At 45.1% G+C, this 23,642-nt stretch overlaps 2 protein-coding genes across 3 annotated transcripts; both read right to left on the reverse strand.

The window, feature by feature from the left end:
• Nucleotides 1–2,183: 2,183 nt before the first annotated feature.
• LOC311055824 (transmembrane protein 100) lies at nt 2,184–7,482 on the reverse strand. Its single transcript, XM_084072090.1, has one exon. It carries the CDS (start codon nt 7,163–7,165, stop codon nt 6,773–6,775), a length of 393 nt encoding a protein of 130 aa, XP_083928216.1. The 5' UTR covers nt 7,166–7,482; the 3' UTR covers nt 2,184–6,772.
• Nucleotides 7,483–14,581: 7,099 nt separating this feature from the next.
• tedc2 (tubulin epsilon and delta complex 2) lies at nt 14,582–20,983 on the reverse strand. Of its 2 annotated transcripts, XM_084072111.1 has the most exons (9): nt 20,791–20,983; nt 20,108–20,166; nt 19,459–20,008; nt 19,289–19,342; nt 19,091–19,169; nt 18,738–18,885; nt 18,131–18,229; nt 16,414–16,607; nt 14,582–14,969 (listed from the first exon to the last, which is right to left on the reverse strand). In XM_084072111.1, exons 1-9 carry the CDS (start codon nt 20,946–20,948, stop codon nt 14,820–14,822), a joined length of 1,491 nt encoding a protein of 496 aa, XP_083928237.1. In that variant the 5' UTR covers nt 20,949–20,983; the 3' UTR covers nt 14,582–14,819. The 2 variants fall into 2 exon arrangements, with proteins under 2 accessions (XP_083928237.1, XP_083928238.1); XM_084072112.1 differs by lacking the exon at nt 16,414–16,607.
• Nucleotides 20,984–23,642: the final 2,659 nt, after the last annotated feature.

Raw genomic sequence — 23,642 nt, forward strand, 5'->3', positions numbered from 1 at the left:
CCGACAGGGCAGCTTTATTTCATTCACATTTTACCCTTTTGACCTAAAACGTAATCATCACTTTTAGGCAGCCTGCTCATCATTCCCACCAAGTGTCATGAAAATATGCCCATCCATTCTCGAGATGGTCTCTACACCATCTCTTCGCGGGAACATAGCCGATCTACAATCTCACAATGAGTCGCAATGTTTGCTGAATGGTTGCCTATCATGACATGCCCAGAATAGGGTCAGTAGGATTCATGTGGTTAATTGTGACAGCTGCCTCTCACCTTTATTCCCCAAAGGTTAAACGTCTCTTTGGGTCCACCTGCTGAGCATTGCCACAGTTTCAGGATAATCTGCCCGTCCATCCTCAAGTTGTAACAAACTTTACTCAAAATCTAACAAACAGGACTGATGATATTGTTCCTCACATTACTGCAGCAGGCAGGGTAATAAACTGGAGCAGCAAACAATCTTACAAGAAGAGTATAATACATGGTGTATTCAGGTATTCAGAACAATAAATTCAGGTATTCACAACAATAAAGACACGCTCAAACAAGATTTCCCCGAATAACAGCTTCCAAAGCTGGAATTTACAAAGGAGGGCTTGCAACACAATGTTTCAAAAAAAGTTTATTCTTATTGAATGTTCCAAAAAGGTTTATGGCAGAACATTCCAATACTGGAGTTCATTCTCAGAGAGAGAGTTCTGGCTTTGTCAACTCTAATTTATAACTTCTCTTCCCTTCTGTGGTGCTTGTCCAGAAAATGCCAATGTGATGCATTTCAAATATTTAGAAGAATTTGGCAGGTTGGAAGGGCTCACAACTCTTATTGAATGTTCCAAAAAAAGTGTATTCTTCTTTATTAATAAACGTTTTAGAAGTATTCAATAACAGTTGTAAGCCCTCCTTTATAAATTCAACTGTATTTTGCAGTTTGGCTCGCATCAAATAATAATAACTTTCCAAAGCTGGAATATGCCTTGAAACATTCATAACGGCTATCAACATTATGAAACTGAACTTCATTCTCCCCCAGAAAGAGGGGGTGGGGTGCTATCACCGAACATTCCAAAACTGAACTGAATGAGGTTGTGAGAGAGGCAGAGCGGGGGTGGGGGTACATGCGGGTTAAAGCAGAAGTAGGCAGTCCAAAAGTTCTGGCTTTGACACATTTATGATAACTTCACTTCTATGGCTCTCAAACATGCCAGTGTTATGCTGTTCAACTATTTTGATGTTTCCTGTCTTGCTCACTATCTTTCCAGTGTAGCACCAGTCAAACGCAGCCGGACAGCACAGAACATGTTGGATTGATAACTATAATCTGATTCATTTTTTCTTTTTTTGGCCACACGTGTTCATTATGTCCCAGACACGATCTGTCCCCAGATAGAGCTGTCCTCTTTAATATCAGGTGTAGAAATTAAATGTAACACCTCCCAGCCATAAAGGTATCATTATGTCACAATGACAGCAGATGGTGACTCAGAATTCATGCGGAATTGTCTGAATTTGCACAGAAGCACCTCTTGAACCAAAAGAGCTGATGATAATAATCAAGCTGCCAAATGGAGACTTGAATGCAACACGTCACGTTGCCTTGTCTGCAGCCTCTTCTCTGACCTTACATTTTAAACTGATGACACTCTTATGCAATCCAGAGGATGATTAATGGGCCTTGGTTTGAAGCCAGGCCTTGGGGCTACATCCACACTAAAATGCATATTCCAGACTTAAGAGTTTTTATTCCAGACTAAAACGTATTTGTGTGGACGTGGCCTCAGAAGCGGATGATTGCTCCCGGCCAGTTTCCTGTAATCTGTGCTGACCCCAGCAATCTAACCGACCCCCCCCCCCCCCCACTGGCCTCTCCGCTGTTATTCAGACCGAAACCCTTTTCTCTCCACACCCACGGGCAGTTCCCATTGCTGGGTTTGAATTGGACCAACAGTGCTCATGCTTAAATGCAGAATGGAACCATGATTTGTGGAGTGATGCTGCCATTCTTTTACTTGCTGTGAATTTATAGGCTATTCCATCGCGCAAGGGGTTCGGATCTGTTCTTTTTGGCAATGTATACTCTTGTACTGCGAAGTATAAATTATAAATCATCACTAACATTTAAGCCTTTTGCCAGTAGGTGGACTTTAATCAAGGTGCTTTATGCTGAAACATGACATGACAAACGTGCTCACATAACATTTCTTTAATGCAACATTTAAAATACATTTTCAAGTATAAATATACAGTACAAATATAAAATGGTTATATATATATGTATATATATACAGCACCAAATAACAGACAAACAATCTTTTGTCGCTCACTAGAGTGACCAACAGCAATAGTGGATTAGAATAGGCTGTCTACTGTGTAAAAGAAAGATTTCCCTCACCAGAGCTGAGAGAGGTAGATTTTCTGCATTAGGGGGAATCACTTTTGAATCGCTACAAAACAATATCTGGCCAATTGCCATCAGTATTCATCAGTACACATCAACAATTTCGGCACTGTATAGTTTCACAAACAGCTAGAACAAAAAATATGCAAACTTCATGGTTACACAAGAGCATTCGCCCCCTACAGTCCAACACACGGCTGTGAACACAGACACACTCTGTGTACATGTACATCATGCACTGGCCAATTATGTGCGTGTGCGTGTGCACGTGCGCGTGTGTGTGTGTGCGTGCGTTTACGCTAAGCTACGTTATTGTGGTCAAATTGGTGGCCGGACTGACTGTAAAATCTGTATTCCCATCACGCTGCTGGCTCCTTGCGGTCTGCTTCTCTCAATGAAATTGCACAACTCTCCCTCTCTCAGTGGATCTCTACCACGTCTGAGCCTGCACAGCAATCTATCTTTTTCTGAGTAAAAACACTCAGGGAGCACGCCAGGATATTTAGAGCTCCGGCTGCTCATCTCATCACGTTGTTCTCGTGATCTCTTGAGAATTAATTGAACATGGCGTGCCTCGCTGGAGGTGATGATAGAGCCACGCACAACTTGTCATCATCGTTGGAACAAATCGGCCCCTTTCCTGATCCATCCCGAGATAAAAACAGGTTTTTCATTAGGCCTACAGTATAATCCGAGCAGGGGTAGATGGGTGCCCCGACTGGGCTGCAATACAATGCAGAGAAGTCCGCTGGGCTGCTACCTCGTCATCATTAAAATGTAATTTAATCCCACCTGGGGTTACTGTCTCATCTGCTCACACAATACCACTGCGCTGGAGCTAAAAACAGTGTAATAAATATTCCCCACACTTCCTTTAATAACCCCCCCCCCCCCCTAAAAAAGAATCATAAAATAAAACCTAACCTGACTCTTCTTAAGGATGTCTCTTTATACAGACAAAAAAGAGGCCTTGTTTGTTTTGCTTTCTATTCCTTTGCCAATAAGAAAAGGCACAGGAAAGGCTCCTCCCTCGCCGTGACTCAGTGCTGTGGGTTCCGTCATTGTCCCAGCTCAAAGACCCAAGGAGGCCCAATCACAGATCCCAATCTCTAGGAGAATTGACATTTTCACTGTTCCTTCCCGTAATGCATTACATCCCCTCAGAATATAATTGTGTTCTGTTCGGGATGGCTGATCCCAATCTCACCACAGCCTGGGCTCTCCGCTGTCACATAAAAGTTAAGAGGCTATTATAGGGCAGCTGTCACGGGGCTCTCCATCTTTATCTGTTCATCCTACTTTTCCTATTTATTCTCTCTCTCTCTCTCCTGTACTTCTGTAATGACACCGCCACAACAGGGCATCCGACGCAAAATGATCTGCAACATATTCAGGGCAAGGCAAAGCGTGAGAGGGGAAAATCCTCAGCATCAATTTAACCCTGAGAGCGTAAAAATGGACCCAAATGGACCCATTTTTATATCAACACTGAAGATTTTACTGTGTTTTACAACCCAAGCGGGAATTCAGGCCAAGCCTGTCTATTAGAAAACACCCCAAGTCATAGTCTTCTCTTGACATATACAATATGGCACAATGCCACAGCTCATGGGCAATAGTTGTCATTTAATGATAGTTATCACCGATTTGCTTTGAATGAATCTGAATACTATGAACATGGGATGGCCTTTGGCACGGTTTGTCAAATGCTACCACATTATGCATAGACACATTTTACAGAAGCGGGCGGCACTAATGTAGGAGCCCGGATCAATACAACAGTGTAATCAATGTCGAGGGTAACAGAATCTCTGGGTGCATGCTCCATCACATAGACACAAATGGTGTTAAATTCCATTCTATTTTCTGCAGTGTTTACTGCACACATGCATTTTCTTCCCGCTTGATTTCCTTAGTGTACTCTCCCTTCTTACGTTCAAGAACATACTGCAGAATCTTCTTTAAGACATGAATAGAATGTGCTCTCACCTAGTGAGATCACACACAGACAGCGAGACTCCTGGCGGTCAGCGATGCGGAGCCGAGCGCCGCAACACATGTAGCTACAACATCCAATCTCCCTGCAAGACAAAGAGCACAGTGGCAAAAGGAGAGGAGAGGGAATTCCCGCAGCCGATTCTCTTTTTCGTCAGTGCATTCAAACGCCCTGGCTGGCACGCATACCTTACAAAAGGGATTAACCCCTACACTCTCGGCCAATGGGCTTTCATCTATAAAACATTAAAAGAATACAATTTATATGGCCGAACAGGTGGAGAACTAAATAAACATGGCTGAGCCCCGGGGCAGGGCTGTGTGACGTGTGGCTTTTCAAAGTGAGTGTGGTGTGTGCGCTGTAGCAACACAGTTGCTCCGGGGCTATCATAATGGGGCTGACAGTGAAATGAGATGTGAGGAGGAGGAGGAGGAGGAGGTGGCGGGGGTGGTGAGGGTGGTGGCATGGAAGGATGAGGGAAGGTGTATAAATGGCGGGCACCGGAGAGGAGGGGGGGGAGGGGGGGGGCGGTGGTGTCGGGGAGAGAGTCCTGTCGGGTCGGGGTAAAGAGAGAGGGGAGAAATTCCCAGGAGAGCAGATGGAAACGGGGGAACGCCTGCAGAGCCTTTTTCCACTGAGCGCTATACGCTCAAGGCACCAGAGCAGCCGGATGTATTCTTCGCGGTACGACGGTGCCGCGCGCCCAAAAATAAGTAGCTATTTTCGGCGCGCGACACCGTCGCACGATGGGGTATAGATTAAGCAGCATGGGGAGGGACTGTCCAAGTCAAAGCAGCCCCTCCGTGGCATGTCCCCCCTCAGCCCTCAGGCAGCGTGTCCTTCAGTAATCCTGGCCTGCCCTGCCTGGAGGTGAGGTCCCCCACGTACGCAGTATGCTGGGCACACTGTTCACACATAGTCAGGAGGGCAGGCATCTGTAAAAGTCAGTCAGAAAGTCACCGGCCTGCACGCTGACGCAGGGGAGGGAAAAAAAGATAAAGACCTTTTGAGAGTCTGTTTCCTCTCCAAGTTGCTCCACTGGAAATGTCTTGCCCCTTTTGTGGACAGGGCCTATTACAATAGTTTGGGCTGTGCTGGGGGACAGCCACGCATGCACTCACATAGAGTGTGTGATTGTGTGTGTTTGTGTGTGTGTGTGTGTGTGTGTGTGTGTGTGTGTGTGTGTGTGTGTGTGTGTGTGTGTGTGTGTGTGTGTGTGTGTGACTCCCTCATTCCTTAATAGTGACGCTTACGCGGCACAGGGTCTTGTAAAGCTTCAGTCCCCCCCCCCCCCCCAATAGGTCTATGTGTCCACGTTATGCACGTTTTTACATACAGTACGTGGGCCCACATACACACACACACACATGCGGCCTACATTTCCCCCCCGGCAGACCCTCTCCGGCCCTCTCCCAACTCCTCGTCCACACAGCTGCCAGCGAGAGCCTTTTGGACTCGGGTTCCACTTTCTCGTTGCGTAAAAAAAGCCCCAACACATTGCTGCGGTGTCACAGGACGAGTGAATGACGCGGGCCGCTGACGTGGGTGCACTCCTCTTTCGGCCCAGTGTCGGGTTGCCGTCTTTGGCCCACTTCCTGGCCTCTCGGACGGTCACCTATCCTGGCTGGAGGAATGCCGCGACTGACGTGCCCGGTGACGTCCGCGCCGACTCTGACAGGCGCTCCGCATAGCGCGCTGAGTGTGAGATTTCCCGCTGCTGTGTGTGTGGCTGGTGCATATGTATGTGTGTGTGAGAGCAGTGCATATTCATGTGTACGTGCGTTTGTGTGCGTCTGTGTGTGTGTGTGTGTGTGTGTGTGTGTGTGTGTGTGTGTGTGTGTGTGTGTGTGTGTGTGTGTGTGTGTTTGAGGTGCATATTTATGTATGTGTCTCCTTGGAAGTTGTTTTGACACTGGACACCTGCTGTCTGATGATAAAGCAGTGTGTGTGTGTGTGTGTGTGTGTGTGTGTGTGTGTGTGTGTGTGTGTGTGTGTGTGTGTGTGTGTGTGTGTGTGTGTGTGTGTGTGTGTGTGTGTGTGTGTGTGTGTGTGTGTGTGTGTGCGGGTGACAGTGTGTGTGTTCGTGTGAGCTGGTGGTGATCCCTCCGATGGTGGCAATCCAAAAAGCGCTACCAGGCTCCCATAGATCCTCAGTGTCCATCCGTCCGTATCAACTCTCTCTTTCTCCGTCCGTATCAACTCTGAACCCCAAGTTCTCCTCGGTGCGAGCGGAGCCAAACTTTAGCGTGATAAAGATTTGAGAGGATTTGGGGCATATAGAGGGGTTGGAATGGTGGCTTGTCTAGCCCGTCTGTGAGCCCCTGGCCCCCGGGCATGTCTTTCCTCGCTCGGTGTCCCTGAGTCCCCCCTCTCCGTCGTGCCTCACAGGGGACACTGCTCTGAGGTGAAGGAGCCTCCTCCCTCCTTTTTTTTCCTCCTCTTCTTCTTGTGCACGGCCCAGCAAGCGGTGGCCGTGAGCACCAGCACCAGGCCCGCGACCAGCAGCACCACCGACACCACTTTGGTCTGAGGCAAGTCGTTGTAGGTGTAGGTCACCCCCGTCCCCGCCACGCCAATCACCAGCGAGATGATGCCGAAGGGGAAGATGCAGCGGTACCAGGACTTCTCCATGCCCCCGGTGGCCTGGGACAGACGCTCCAGCGACGACAGCACGTCCGGGACCTTGGGTCCGCCCGCCTCCAGGCACTGTCCCTCCTGTCCTGAGTTGGCCTGGGGCTGGGGCTGACAGGCGAGGTGACCCGTGGTGCAGCCCATCCTCGTGCTGTGGGCTGCTGGTGCAGGGTCTGGAGACTATAGGGCTGTGGTGGTGGTGGTCTGTGGTCTCCTCTCTAGTCAGCTCTGGCTTGGAGAGCCACAGGGGAAGAGGCAAGAAAGGGAGAACAGAATGGGAGGGAGAGAGAGAGAGAGAGAGAGAGAGAGAGAGAGCAGAAGGAGGTCTTTGTGAGACCAGAAGAGGAGTCTGGAGGAAGAATGGCTGAAGCGTCCCTTAAGTCTGCGCAGAAATCCACTCACACTTCAGCGTCCTCTCCCTCTCCCTCTCCGACTGTGTGTCGGCGTAGCGCCTGCTGGTTCTTCTCTCGCAGCATATTTTACACTGCCGAACGGAGCGAGGGGGCATATATGTAAGGGGCCACTTCGGGGGTGGAGCCAGGAAGGAAAAAGGGGGCAAGTCCAAGCTCTGCGATTGGCTCCCTCCTGTGTGATGTCAAAAGGCTGGAGTAGGGAGAGAGGGGAACGGAGCGAAAAAGAAAGACAAAAAGGAGGGGTGAAGAAGAGTTAACGGCACCCTCTTTTCCAGCACATCATCAGTCTCCTTTTTCTTCCCTTTTCTGTTGTCTTTTTATTCTGCAGCGGGGAGTAATAAAAAACGTGATAATACCGGAATGGAGACTCAATTATACGTGATGAATTACAAGGAGTGAGAGGAGAGAAGGGAGATCCTCACGCTCTAAACATAACCATACTTCTTCCATGTGCTCTATCCATTCCCCCAGTACCACATCACAGCTTCTATACTGTACATGCACCCACACGCCTCCTGCTATGTGCACTATTAGTCTGACTATATAGTATGTGCATGCACACACACGCGCAGGCGCACGCACGCACGCACGCACGCGCACACGCACACACACACACACACACACAAGCAGAACTCACTCATTGCTCTCCACCCACACAAATTTCAATTTTTGGCTGACTGGAAGATAACCTAAGCATAGCAGATAATACTTTTGTACGCGTCTCTCTGAATAAGAACGCCTGTATATTGTCTGTATATTGAACATAATCCATACTTAGCTCTGGAATCGTTTCTCCCCTAGTCCCCCGTATACATTCATCAACCCATAATATAGCGTTCCCTGTCTGAGCTGGCAAATCTATCTCCACCAGATCACAAAAGGAGACATTTAACCACATTATGATTATCATGATTGATGACACAGGCCTTTTCATCTAAAAGCTTTCTGCAGACATGGATCATTGCAGTGAGTCGAAGATGTTGGTCCTAGATACATTTTGTTCTACATTTTACACTGACTCCGTAAGACAGGTGTTCGTACTTTGTATGCACAGTTGCACACAGCCAGTAGGCCACAGAAATACCTCCACATTTTATACTTTTTTGAAATATTTGAAGGTAGGGTAAGTGATTTTCCTTGGTTATAATAAGTGTTAAATAGCTCTATATTCTGATAGCACTCATATATAGTGTGTTTGTTCAGTAACAGGAGTCTCCATGTCTTTCCAGCTCTTTATTAAACAGGAAATGCATTTTCAGGTCAGGACACCAATTATATCCTATATCAGAACTCCGACAGGATACAGATTAAACAAGTGAAATTGGAAAAGATGACACAAAGAAATGAGCAGACACATTTTCTTTACTGGAACACTATAAAAATGAAGCTGATAAATGGTTACTCTCTCCTGATTGGCCGAAATTATGTCACCTACCTGAACATGTATTTTCTGTTTATTGAAGAGCTGGAGAGACGCAGAGACCCCTGTTACTGAACAAACACTCTATAGAAATGATTACTATCAGAATTTAGTGCTTTAACCTTTTAACAAAAAAAACGTTTGTTTTCACCAAAAAATATCACTTACCCTACCTTTAACTTTAATTTAAAAATGGAAGTCAATGTTTTTTGATTGATTGAATACTTTATTAGAAGTTTGCAGAAAAAAAGCACATGAAAGTACAGTTCAATACAAGGTCAGCTAATAGGAATTAAAAAAACAAAGAAAGCCATTGGCTTGTTTCCATTGGGGTCCTTTGTACTCAATTCATAGTGACATTAAATGACAGACAGATATACACAACTATGCAGAACATCATGTGGGACTGATCAATGGGACAGGCTGAAACTGTGTCCAACTTTGGAGTCATGTGTCATATTAAGTCATATATTCACCTATAATGACACATTAGGGATGCCAGGTTGAAAGTGCTGGTCACAGGCAAGAAGGTCAACCTTCAGGCCACTAGAATCATTATATTCAGTATACAACCCTTGATAAGAATTCATTTGATATAATAAGTCTCCTTTAGTTGTTGTTGGGGTATTTGTCACTGCACATTTGCACATACCGGTGCGTGAAATGTGTCCTTTGCATCTGGGGGTCAAGTGTCTTGCTCAGGGACGGGTTGCGCGAGGACCGAACCAGCAACCCTCCAATTTTCAGACGGCCTCTCTACCCACTCATCTATGGCCACTAAACCCCCTAGTTTTCACCACTGTAATATACTGGAAAGTTATAACCTTCTGAGCTGGGAACTTGACCAAGCATGCAAGGTCTATAGAATGATATTATATTATTCATGGCATTGTCCCCCTCCCACTTGCTTTGTTGTAGACAATGAATAAATGCAAATCACACTACAAGAGGGGTCACAAGATGAAAACTGCATAAAAATAAATATTCTTTCCAACTGCCTTCTCAAGTAAATGAGCACAAGGATGGAATGCTTTATCAGCCCACATCAGGGAACAACTCGCAACTTGCAGGTCATTTTCTGGACAGTTAAATACATTTTCTAGACAGTTAAACTTACAGGTCATTTTCTAGACAAATTATGTGGCTAATAAGCCATGAAATCTGTCCAGCCCTAGTTTGGACATCTTCATCTGTGTGTTAATAAATTACCCTGTTTCTTGACCTGCCCGCAGCCCTAGTGCTCCTGTTGCCCTGTTTCCCACATTGCTTGTCTGTTTTGATAAACTGCTTTTTAATGTTGAATTGTACAAACATGCTTTTACTGCTTTTACTGCTGCCGCTACTATTTACTATTGCTTGTTACATTTTGTGTTTTGTGTTTCTTGAATTTAGGGAGCATGGTAAATGGTGAATTATGGATGAAAACTATAGCATCCGGGATAATACCAGCATGTTTACAAAAATAAACTGAAAAGTAGAAATAGAAATGAATAAAACATCTCCGTGTTCGGGGCGTGTGAGGGAGTAGAGGGCCTGGTAATGGTTGTCAGCCTCCGAGGAGAGGAGGAACACACATAAATATTTCATGCACTCCGTTCCAAATGTCTGCTGCACCAAGGATCACTTCTCATGCCTCCAGCGTGCAAAGTGCAGAGGTGGTCGTGTAGGGGGGGGGCTTATGGGTGCAGACCAGGCGGGGGTGCTATACGCGCCGTCCACACTTAGCATATAACCACTTTCAACCCATGGCCTCCTTATTCTGAGAATGCAATTTAAGGCGAAAGAATAAAATAACAAATCAGATCTACAAGCTCACATCGCGTTGCAATGTGACGCGTTGTGAGCTTGTGGATTGGCTATTTTCGCCAGTGTATATAGGGCTTAAGTAGTTTCATCTCCACTGTAGCTCAATGGAAAAGAAGAGCTGTAGATGGAGGATCATCAGAGGATACGAGCGTATGGAGGAGTGTGTGTGTGTGTGTGTGTGTGAGAGCGAGCACAAGAGGGGGTGGCAGGTGGATACTGTAGAAAGACGAGTGCGCGAGAAAAAGGAATGTTCTCTCAGTCATGAGTGGGTAGCCTATATATATGTGTGGAAGGAAAAGTGCATTGTTGGTAGCGCTGCTTGGTTTTCGTGAGAAGCGGTGGGTGCTGTGGCATAGCCTACTTTTCCCTCAATTTTAAACCACCACAACGGGCTTACAGGAAGTAGGGAGATAAAGGATTTCAAAAGAAAGAGAAATGGAAAGTAGAAGAGCTAGCAGGATGTAGAGAGAGAGGATTGGGGGGAAAAAGGCATGTGTGTATAGAGAGAGAGAGATAGATGCATGGATACTGGCATGGGAAAGTGTATGTATGAGTCAGTTCCATGGCTGACAAGACATGCCACAAAGAAAGTTCCACTATGTGACTCAAAAGGCACGACAGCCCGGCGTGAGACATGATGAATGAGGAACCTGGGGTTGGGCTGGGCCATGACAGTGCATAATGTGTGCAAGTCGTGAATCTTGAACACAAAATGAGAGTCTGACCCTTGAGTCTGACCCAAATGGACCCCTTACTATGAGCTTGTATATCTGCTATTTTTGAATAGCCAAAAAAATGGACCCCTTACGGGTCCATTTGGTTCCATTTGTACACTCTCAGAGTTACACAGCCACCATAAGGGGCCATTTGGGAACCGAAATGGTGTTTCTAGTGAGCCAACATGCACAATATCAGCACCCTGACCAGAATGGGACAGAGCCTTCATTAGTATCATTGGTAACACCTGTGAAGGAAGAGAACCTGGGGTCGGGCTGGGCCATGACAGTGCATATGTGCGCAAGTCGTGCTGGCGACAGCCAGCGCCAGGCCTCAGCGGCTAGCAGATGCTTGCAGGGTCACAGGAAGGCTGAGTTGCGTATGCGTAGGCTCCTCTCTCCCACAGGGACCTGTGTGTGTTGTGTTGACGTGATCTGCCGAATGTTTTTCCCTGCCTCCTCCTCCTCAACCGTCTTCACACGCTCTGCACCCGAGACTGTGTGGACGGATCCAACAGCCGACAGCACACTGCTATAACATCCACAGACTGGTGAAATCTGCTCCGACTTGGATCACGTATACAGCAGCAGCAGGGCTTGAGAACAAGCTTTAGCTCGTTTCTCACTCAAGCCATTAGTGTCCATGAGTCTAACCGCTACTGCTAAAACAACATCTTCTTAAAACGGCTACTTAAAGTACCAAAAGCGAAAGTACTAAAAATGTTTGAAAATAGCAGATCTACAAGCTCACAATGCATCGGGATGCGACGGTTGTGAGCTTGTAGATCGGTTATTTTCAAATAGCCTAGGTATAAAATAGGGCTAAAGTGGTCAGTATATATGTTTTATGATGTAATGATTTATATCTGCAAAGTAACTAGTAACTAAAGTTTTCAAATAATTGTAGTGGAGTAAAAGTATAACATTTGCCTAGAGTAGGAGTAAAAAGTGTAGAAAATTGGAAATACTCCAGTAAAGTAAAAGTACCTCAAAATTACAGTACTTGAGTAAATGTACTTACTTTACACCACTGGCCATTAGTGGCCCGAGTCTAACCACTACTGCTACAGCTTCGCAAGCAGGCAACAACATCTCGATGAGATCTTGAAGGCAAAGGCCTTCAAAACTGAAGCGACGCTCTCTCTTATATACACGTCCCTTGTGTCATCGGGGAAACGTGCCATCTCCAGCCGACGCCGCTCCAGTGAAGCTGTTGCCCACTGCCCAGAATGTGTTCTCTTTTGTGACTCAGCTGCCATGGGGTGTTTGTGTGCACCAGGGCCTGGTGCAGCAGGGCGCAGACACCCACGGCCCGCTGTGTGAACCCAGCGCCACCTGTCGCCCAGTCTGGCACAGCCTGTGCCGTTCTCGCACGTCATCGGCCACCACGTGGGCCTTTTTGTCCCTTGGCAAGGCCTACAAATGGCCAATTCTCTCTTGTTTTGGAGAGAGATGGGGCCCTGTGGGCTACATGCACGTTGTATTGTTTTATAACATATCCTATATAGAGAAATATTTTCATGCATGGAGACAGGCAACACTGATGATCCACATGGATGCAACAGTTGATCAAACTAGTCGACTTGATTATAACTTATAAGAAATTTAAAAAATGTAAAAACAATCGTTTTGGATAAATACTGAAAATAGCAGATCTGCAAGCGTGTTTGTGAGCTTGTGCATCGGCTATTTTCACTATTTTTGCGTTGTACAACAAAGTATAAAATAGGGATAAGTGGTTAATCAGACTGATCGATTTAATCGACAATAAAATAAATATTAGACATGTTTCAAATTGATGAATTATAGGCTATATAAAAACATTACCCCCCAAAAAAACGTGCTTCTTGATAATGCCATTAATCTAAAAGTAATTGATGGAATAACCGCTAAGAAGGTAAAGGATAGTTACAGCCCTAATCCACTCGTTAAAGGATTTAATTTAGTCTCAGATGTGTTGAAGCTTGTGGCATGCCAGTGAGCTGCTGTGCTTCTAATCAATGACTAATGAGCAGTCATGGAGGGAAGGTGTGATGCTCTAGCAGCTCCCATCATGTAATGTTTTTATTACTGTCTCAATCTCATACTGTAAATCAGTGGTTCTAAACCTCTGGGTCGGGACCCAAGCAAAGATTTAAGTTAAAAAATGCTCGCTTTAAAACAATATATATATTCAAAGATTTGCACACATTTTCACGATTTTGCGCTACGAGCTTGTATATCTGCTATTTTGAAGTGACAATCATATTTGCGTTGCGAGGCGTTGTGAGCTTGTAGATCGACTATTTTCACAATATTTATCTGCGGAACCGCGTCTAAGCTAAATGTAAGGCCTCAACTCCTACATTCCATGTGCTTATCAGGGTGGAAGCAGAATGTGCCCAGTTCAAATTGGGTCACGGCCTGAAAAGGTTGAGAACTACTGCTGTACAGTATATATTGATACCCATGGCACCCTTGAGTTTTTTTTTTCTTTTCTTCAGTGTTCAATAAGCACTGAGTGAAAGCCCTACACTTCCATGTCTTGACACCCTGCAGGCATTCACACTAGCCTCAGGGTATAGCAGCAGGTTTTCCTCTGAACACTGAATCACTAGAGGGAGTCGCTAGGGAGTCCGCGCCGCATCGCACTGTATCACAGTGATCCTGAAATAAATAATACAATATACTTAATCTTTCACCACTTAAACCAATACACTCTGTCGTACAACGAATATCAAAAACCATTAATGGAGATTTGTGTAATTTCTACAGATGTTCGGCGAACCGCCTATGCAACCGACTAGCTAAAAAGCATTATTTTACTCTTTTATTTTACACAAGCTACGAGCTTGTAGATCTGCTATTTTTGAAAAAAAGTGAAAATGTTTGCAAATCTTTGAATATATATTGTTTTTAACTCAAATCTTTGCTTCTGGGGGTCCCTGGAACAACATATTTTGAGATGGGGTCGGCGGCCAAATACATATCATTTTGGGGGTCCTTCACATGAAAAAGTTTGTCTTTGACTAGAGAGAAAATGTCTGTTGCTGTAGTGCATTGTGAGCATTTATTCTGCACGTTAAGACTTACATTAATTCTTCTCCATTTATTCTGGTAAAATGAGTGCCCCCTGCTGGCATTGTGATTACTGCACAATGTTAGTCATTGATTTGAGAAGTGTTTGTTTCTAAGGTAATAATGTAATCACACCATGATACCACACTGATATTGCAGACATTAGAATACAAACTTTAAATCTAAAATCTAAACAGACATTGCATTAATATACCTTACATTAGCATTCAAAGTTGTTGATCCGAGCAGATGATTTATTCAAAGGAAAAAAGCAAACTACAGACATGCAATGACTGTAGCTGATAGAATATATGTCTTTAAATATGATTTATGTTCTGCTCAAAAGGAGTGTGAAAGAAACGCTTTGCACAAACGATATTTTTGAGTCAGTCTTGATCGGTGTCCAGTACCAGGGCAGGGAACTTCTCTCCATTGTCTGCCAAAAGGGAATAAATGTCTCTAATCACGCTGGGCTGGGGACATCCAGGGCCGCTTAGTACTGAGGAGAGCTGAGGGAACAGGCTGCGTGACAGAGCCTGGCAAATGGAGGAATGAGAGTGTTAACCACTTAAGCCCTACATACTTTGTCGTGCGATGAATAGCGGAAATAGCTGATCTACAAGCTCACAACCGTCACAAAGCTTTAAAGTAAAAAAAAAGATATGTTTATATATATAGTCTTTTAGTGCCTTTTTCATTTACATCCAATCCAATTTAGTCAGTATACCAGTATACTCAGTATACGTCTTGAAGAAGGCTGAGCACAACCACGTGTCTCCTCCGATACACTTGACGTTAGTCACTTCTTTTCAGTGAGTAGTTTCACTGTGAGGGTGTAACGCACGCGGAGGAACACGCCATCCCTCTCAGTTCCATTCCGTGGCGAACAGGCTAGCCACCTCTAGAAGTCGCAAAAGCAGCGACAGAGCTCCCTTCCCACACGGACACGGCCAATAGGCTCTATGCACAGCAGCCATTTTGGAGAGAAATTGGGCCTCTTCTTACTTTCTTCCCAGGTGTTACCAATGACACTAATGAAGGGCTCTGTTCCATTCTGGTCAAACAGAGTCAGGGTGCTGATATTGTGCATGTTGGCTCAATGGAAACACTCTGTTACACCAGTGGGTCTCAAAGTGAGGGACCCCCATGGTTCCTTGAGGGGGTTCCGAATGACCCCTTACGGGTGTGTAACTCTGAGTGTACAAATGGAACCAAATGGACCCGTAAGGGTCCATTTGGTTCCATTTGTACACTCTCAGAGTTATGGGGGTCCGTCAAATGAAAAGGTTTGAGAACCACTGTGCTACACTAAATGGAACAGAGCCTTAATTCATTAGAATCATTGGTAACACCTGTGAAGGAAGTAAGGAATGCATGGTGGTGGTGGGCAGGAACTTTACCCCTGCGCCACCCGGATGCCCCGAAAGTAACGTTTTAATGTGCCAGATTTGAGCGACCTGCCTCTCCTGTTGGTTTATATGACATTTCCTGAATGGAGTGATCTGTGTTCTAGTCCAGCGGTTCTCAAAGTGTGGTCCGGGGACCCCCAGGGGTCTTTGGGGGGGTTCTATTGTGTCCCCAGCAAAATTTAACCCATTAAGACCTGGAACGCATCTGTGTCACTATAGATTTCTTTGGCTATTCAAAAATAGCAGATATACAAGCTCATAGCGCGGCACCGAGTGCCGCGCTATGAGCTTGTAGATCTGCTATTTTTGAAAAGTCTTGAAAAATATTTTTTTTTAGATTTTTTTCAAAAACTGTTAGGATTTAGAGAACATTTTTAAGAATCGCCTCGTGTCTCAATGAGTTTAAGGAACATTTTTAATACATATCAATTTGTTTGATCCTTGACATGAAAATGTTTGAGAACCACTGTTCTCGTCCTCAGCGGAGCAGCTGCACCCCCTGCACTCTATCCTAATAGCCCGCCTGAAACTCATTAAGGTTCGTCCAGTAGAAGAACACGACGATCCTTACCTGCTGCAGGTACACGTCCCGTTGTAGCAGGGTCACCCTCATCCGCAGCCTCTCCAGCTCCCTCAGCTCCGTCTCTGTGCCGTAGGCGACGGTGGGCGGCAGGGGCGCGTCTAACCTTTCTCCCCGCTCACCCTTTACCCCGATCGTGCAAAGACAGCCTCCCTCCGGCCTCCATCGATCCCATGATTCCCACCCTGGCCGGAAAATAGGGCTATCTTTAGAGTGTGAGCGCGAGCAACTGTACCCTAAAATGTTTTTTTTTTTTTTCTTCCCCCTTCTTGCTGTGCTGCCTCAGCTTTAAATAGCCGGGAACTTCGTCTCTGCCTCATCAGGGGCGGACAGCTTTAACCCATTGAGACCTGAAGCCGATTCTACACGTCTCCTAAATCTCAACGGTATTCTGAAAAAAACGTATGTTTCTATATCGGTGGTGCTCAATCTTTTTCATGTCAAGGACCGCCCAGAATGATATGTGTTTGGCCGCGGACCCCCATCAAAATATTTTGTTCCAGGGACCCCCCCAGAAGCAAAGATTTGAGTTAAAAATGTTCGCTTTAAAAATATATATATATATATTCAAAGATTTGCACACATTTTCACGATTTTTCAAAAATAGCAGATCTACAAGCTCGTAGCGCGGCACTCGGTGCCGCGCTATGAGCTTGTATATCTGCTATTTTTGAATAGCCCAAAGTGTAAAATAATGCTTTTTTGGCTCAAATAAAAAAAATGACACAGTTCCAGGTCTCAATGGGTTAAAACCCCTCCGTCGCAGGGAGCGAGGGGGAGGTGGGGTCTGCAGAAGCCAAGGAAAGTACTCGTCTGGCACCGAGGTTACACCGCAGCTCTATTTTCATTTTCCATACGACAAGACGGAGGGGCTCAATTAGCTCGTTAACACGCGCCCCGTCAGATTTACTCCGCAAAGAGCAGATTTGTCCACGGCAGAAATGACACTATTACAATCTTACATCTCAAACAACGACAAAAAAAGGCATTTTCTCGGGAAAAATCAAATATTGCTAAATAAAATAGCTTGCCACAAAGTTAATGACTATTTCAGACTTTCAAAATGTTACAAAAATAGCTTGCATTGGAAAACAATCGCCTATAATACAAAATATGGACTCCAGGTTGGAAGCGACTAAAGCATGTATGCCAGATGTAGGCGTGTGGAATCCACACAGTAATAAGTTAGAAACCTCTAGAGACTTCTCACACACTGGCTTCGGGGCACACATTGGAACTGGCACAGGGAGCTTTGAAACCCGGAAAATATATTCAACCTCTGGGGGTAGCACGGTCAACATTTGTGCGGTGAGAATGGAAAATCTCGGCTGTATTACAATTATATGGTGGGGAGGCGATGGAAATTACACCATGTTGCGCCCGCTGCTGCGTGAGTGATAACCCGATACCCCACATATGCTAATTCAAACACAGCTGGGGGGCTACATTGAACCACAGGGTCACAATTTCACCACCTATGTCTCCTTTGTTACATGACTCTCTCTCCTTCTGGAAAGTCGTGGCAAAAGAGCAGCCTATAACAGACCCATGTGGCGCTTTGCGCCTCTATATCGTGCGCTCCTATTGAAACTAATTTGTCATTTGGTTCTTCGTCTCGCTGTCTCCGCAAAGCCATAACTGTTCAAGGGGAGTCTTTGTCTCATGAGGTAGACTGTAATTATGTGTCGAATGAGCCAAACCCCCCTACCTCGTTTGACCTGGGATGACGATTTTCGGAGCTCTGCGGCCATTATCTCCAGGCTTTTAAGTGTCAGATTAGTTTCTTTGTGCTTGTTCTCCCCACTGCCTGCACAAACAAGAACACCACATTAAGGAGTTACGACTCAGCCTCATCAAAAGATAATTAGAAACATATTGGCAATATTATTTAAGAAAATATTCTGTGAAATTAATTTATATAGCTATATGAAAGGACAAAATCCCAATCCCATTATGAAGAACGACTTTGGAGGAATTAATGACGTTATCTACAAATTAGTTCGGAGGAGTCGGCAGCACTAAGCTGTGGAATTAATCACAGCCTTTAAACATCCGTCTAAAAGCCTGATTTTAAGCAAATCTAACGCTGAAAAATAGCTGATTTACAAGCTCACTGCACGTCGTGAGCTTGCACATCAGCTATTTTCGCGCGGGACACCAATGTACGCCGGTGCCCAAAATTAATCATAGACAAATGCTCAGCACCCGCAACGGCAGTGTTCCATTCCAGATTATTGTTATCTCGACCCACACACACTTCTTCCCATCCCTGCCGGTTTGTTGTGCTCCTGTGAGGCGTTCTGCAGGCTCGTTACCTGGCACCGTCTCAGCTGCGGATGTCTGTTTGGCCAGGACCTGCTGGCTCTGGTAGCTGTGCACCAGGGCCTCCGCCTGGAGTGTCAGTTTGGCCACCAGAGCCCTGGTCTGATCCGGGCTGCTATGTGGATGACAATCCTTGGGGAACTAGAGCGGGAGGGGGGACAGCACCGAGGAGGACACGCGTTATTCCGGGGAACGCATCTGTGTCATTTTAGATTTAAGCCATAACCATTATGTTTATACTTTGGCTATTCAAAAATAGCAGATCTGCTATTTTTCAATGCTTGCTTCACTGATCACTTTACGTTTTAAGTTGTTTTGGGGTTAAGAATAAAGGAAGGACGGATACCGTAGCCCTCATTCTCTCCATGAAGTGACTTCTCTCAGGCACAGGATTGCTTTGTACAGCCATTACTTTGTCCCACAGCCTGGAGACAGAGAAAACATTTAATGCAATCAAATAACTGACCTGAGGAAAGGCATCATGTAATCCTCCTCTCGTTAATCTTGGTGTAATCTGTGAATTAGACTTATTCATAAAAAATACCTGTCTTTCTTGCTTCTTAGTGATTTCCATTTCGTTATCTCTTCGGAGGATATGCTGTCATGAAATAAAGACAAACAGATTTGTTAAAGTAAGTAGCACAGAGAAAACAGAGTCAAACTTTATAATGTGGCTTGACAGACGTTTTAGATGCGGTTATCAAAAAGGCATACTCGTTCTGTGGAGTTCCAGTGCCGCCTGAGCTTGAGCCAGGCGTTTGCTGCGTATGAGAGGGCACAGAGCGCGCTGTAGCTTTGTCCAGACCCCCATCACTCAGCAGGGGGGCTCGAACCGACCCACGATTTGGGGCACCCTGCTTTTCTTTCCCAGCTGACTGGCCAGGAATTTCCGAGACAGGACATTTCTGGACAGACTTGGTGCTATTCACTCTGCTTCTGCACTGTCCAGGATAGCGATCGGTCGTACCTCTTCCACCAGCCACGGAGGATAATGATGCTCTAGACTTGGCGGATTCCTTTCTGACCATGCTGGTTGACTGGGAAGTAGAACTACTGCTGTGGTTGTTTTTAGAGTTTCCAGAGGCCCTTGTACCTCCCTTGTTCTTGGCAGCTGTGCAGCCTGCTTGTTTGTTGGTCCCAGCCTGTCCATCACTGTTGTGAGGTTCTTTAAGTGGCCCTATACCACTGCGGATGCGCATGGCTTTCTCCAATGCTTGATCCAATAATTCTATTTCCTCTTGTTCCTCTGGTGGAAGTTCTGGGGCTGAAAATGAAAGCACACATGGTTGTTATTACTGATTTCTGACTCCACTACATGGTCTACAATTATGTAATAACTGAACAATGTACATTTTATTATTACCTTTATTGGGATTATCTGCCAATTCTGAGTCCTTGGAAACATTCTTGGCTTGTGGTTTTCTGGGGGGAAAATCCAATGTATTACTGTAAGTATACTAGTAACCATACAGTCACATACAGTACTGTGTACACACACACTATATGTATGTATGTATATGTAATATATATATATATATATATATATATATATACACACACACACACACACACACACACACACACACACACACACAGTTCGTAAATTGTAATATTCAGTGCTTGATGAGTCTTCCAGTTTAGTAGACCTTGTATTGTGATTCTGTACTTCCATGTACTGCTATTCTCATGTCTTACTAAATAAAGTACATCAATCAATCACTGAGGCAGACAGTAGAGAAAAGGCACTACTGAGATTCGAACTCAGGATCTCCTGTTTACTAGACAGGCGCTTTAACCAACTAAGCCATAGCGCCAGTGCTCACACCGAGGCAGGCAGGCATACTTGTACGTGTCGAACTGCCTCCTCGACCACCATGTACTGTACACAACACACACACGTATTGTCAGCGATCTAAACGTTTCACTCTCTTCAAATCACGGACTATGAGTAGCCTTGGATCAAACGACGGTCTTGTATCAAGGCTGATAGCAGATCATGGAAGGTAACTTATGAGCGATCATCATAGCTATAGCAAGGGGACTTACAAGGACAGCAGGATCTCCCTGTAGAGCTGAATATCGTCGTTTAACTTGGCTTGTTCCTCTTTGGTCAACTTGATGGCTTCCTCCACCGCAGTGAGCAGTGACATGCTCTTGTTGTGCAGTGACAGCGAGCCCAGCCCAAGGATCTCCTTGGATCTCATACATTGAGGAACCACACATCCACTAGGTTGTTTGTTTTTCGTGCTGCCGCGCGAAAAGCAATAGAGCGGATGCGGAAGTGTTCTGTTTCTGAAATCAGTCGCGGGCGTACAATATCATAAGAGTTTTTATACATTTTGAAAACTTTAAATTGGGACATTCTGCATATAGTATATACATTTACTTGTAACGGAGTATTTCTACATTGTTGGTATTGATACTTTTACTCAAGTAAAACATGTGAGTACTTCTTCCACTGCAGCGTCCCCATAGCTACTTTCATCAACTGAGGGAACTAACTTTCCAATTCTCGCGAGAGCCTGCTGTGCTCCCTGTAGCTTCAGTCTCCATGGAAACGTGGACGCTGTTTCCTGGTCGTTGACTGAAAATAAAAAATGTTTAATTGGGGGTTAGTCTGTTATTGTTATTTTTACTATGCTGCTCTGACATAATTTTTTTTGTCAAGACTGTACATACTGTAGTACAGCACGACACTGTAGCCCCCCTTGTATCTGTCCTGTGTCTCCTTCATGCTGCAACAGCCAGTGACAACTGGATTTCTGTCTGTCTGTCTGTCTGTCTGTCTGTCTGTCTGTCTGTCTGCCTGCCTGCCTGCCTGCCTGCCTGTCTGTCTGTCTGTCTGTCTGTCTGTCTGCCTGCCTGCCTGCCTGCCTGCCTGCCTGCCTGCCTGTCTGTCTGTCTAATCTATCTATAGACAGTTATAGTAATCATTGTTAATGATCGGTCCATAACAGGGGGTTCTCCCAGTCTCTCCAGCTCTTTAGTAAACATAAAATACATTTGATGTCATAAAATACATTTGCAGGTTTCATTCAATCAGGAGAGAGAATCCAATTAAGGATAAAGTAAGTGATGAAACAAACAAAAACATAAAAGATCATAAAAATAGGAATTGGAACACTATCACATTTAAGCTGATAAATGGGTTCTCTCAATCTCTCTCCTGATTGGATGAAACGTGTTACCCACATGAAAATGTATTTTCTAAGTATTAAAGAGCTGGGGTGATGGGGAGACCCTGTTACTGAACAAAACACTCTAGGCAATAGAAATGATTGCTATCAGATTTTTTTATTTATTTTTGCCAAAAATATCACTTACAGCTTACGTTATCTTGCCTACCTTGTCACTTACAGCACCTTTAATTACATTAGCTGATTCTACCATCTAGTGTGTCACAGTCACCATCTGGTTGTTAGATGACTCAGATATGAACAGCTGTCGAGAGGCTTGGGTGGCATTAAACACCACTGTAAACCGACATTGCTTATTTTCAGTGACTGTACAGAAAGCACTGTACAACTTGTGTTCAGAATGCTGGTGTTGTACAGAAACAGCAGGACGTTCTTGGCCAAGCTGTTATTCTCTCATCATCATTCATTTAACTCAAGACCACAAGGTATACGGAGCACAGATTCATGTATAGACAGTATACAATACAATAACAATATTCGTACAGACAGAGCAAAGGCTTTTCAGAAAAGCACCCAATTTACAAAAACCTTTTGGCTTACCAGATTGCAGTAATACAATGTATTCTGCTGCCTCCAGTGTAGAACAACAACACTAGAACAACCAAGTCTAAACCTGGAAATCTTTAATTGGTTGGTTGATTGATTTATTGTTTGTTTTAATGCATATGCATGAACATAATATGTACATGTGTTCATGTGTCAAAAGGATACAACGCAACAAAGCCTGAGAGCTCATTTCCATCGTGGTGCTTTGTGTTGAAGAAGACGGCAGTGAGGCCAGTCTAACCTGTTATTATGTCTCTGGATCTGATCCTATACTATTATGCTTTCCCTGGGTCTAGTTTGCACATCAATCCTTGGCTGATATATGCTGTGCTGATGATATACATTTCTCTCTCTCTCTCTCTCTCTCTCTCTCTCTCTCTCTCTCTCTCTCTCTCTCTCTCTCTCTCTCTCTCTCATCAGGCCTTCATATTAATTTATTCTCGCACTTTCCCAGAGGTGCTAAGTGATCTACCAGAGATTGCTATGGAAACTTGAACAGCCGTGTGTGTATATGTGTGTGTGCGTGCGCACGTGCATGGGTGATCTGAGGCCAAGCAGTCCTATAACAGTGTCCTGAAAAAGCCCAGCAGAGCTCCGTCTAGCCAGAGTGAAAGATCAACAGGATGCTCAATGGTGGTCAGTAGACATGGATGGATGACGGAGAATGGATGTCAACTAGAGGTCTGACCCGATGCAGAAGAGTATAGACACTCCTGAAGACCAGCATTATTTCAATGCTTGGTTTCCCATGTGGGTGACCGGGGTTTGAATCCAGGAGGTCAAGCTGACCTATTGCTATTATTGTCCAAGTGCAATAGTGAAACTGGCATCCAAGGCAAACCTAAGGTTGTGTATGCACTAGCCTTTCAACCATGCAGGCTTTCAGACTGAAGCCTGATTTATCTGACCAATCCCCGATCCACACCGCGGCATAGAAACACTTCCCATAGCAATTAGCTGTAATAGCATCAAATTGCCGGCTCCATCAGAGGGCAGTGAATCATCTCATTAGCTCTTCTGCCTCTCCACCAGCCCTCCCCGCGGCTCCACAGGATGCTCGGGCCACCCCACCAACTGAGCATCTGACACTGCAGCCGGCTGCCAGACAAATAACAGGCTGTACGCACAGTGCCATGTTCTCTCACACGCACACAC

This window comes from Gymnoscopelus microlampas, assembly GCF_963454915.1.
Source record: "Gymnoscopelus microlampas genome assembly, chromosome: 11".
Lineage (NCBI taxonomy): Eukaryota > Metazoa > Chordata > Actinopteri > Myctophiformes > Myctophidae > Gymnoscopelus > Gymnoscopelus microlampas.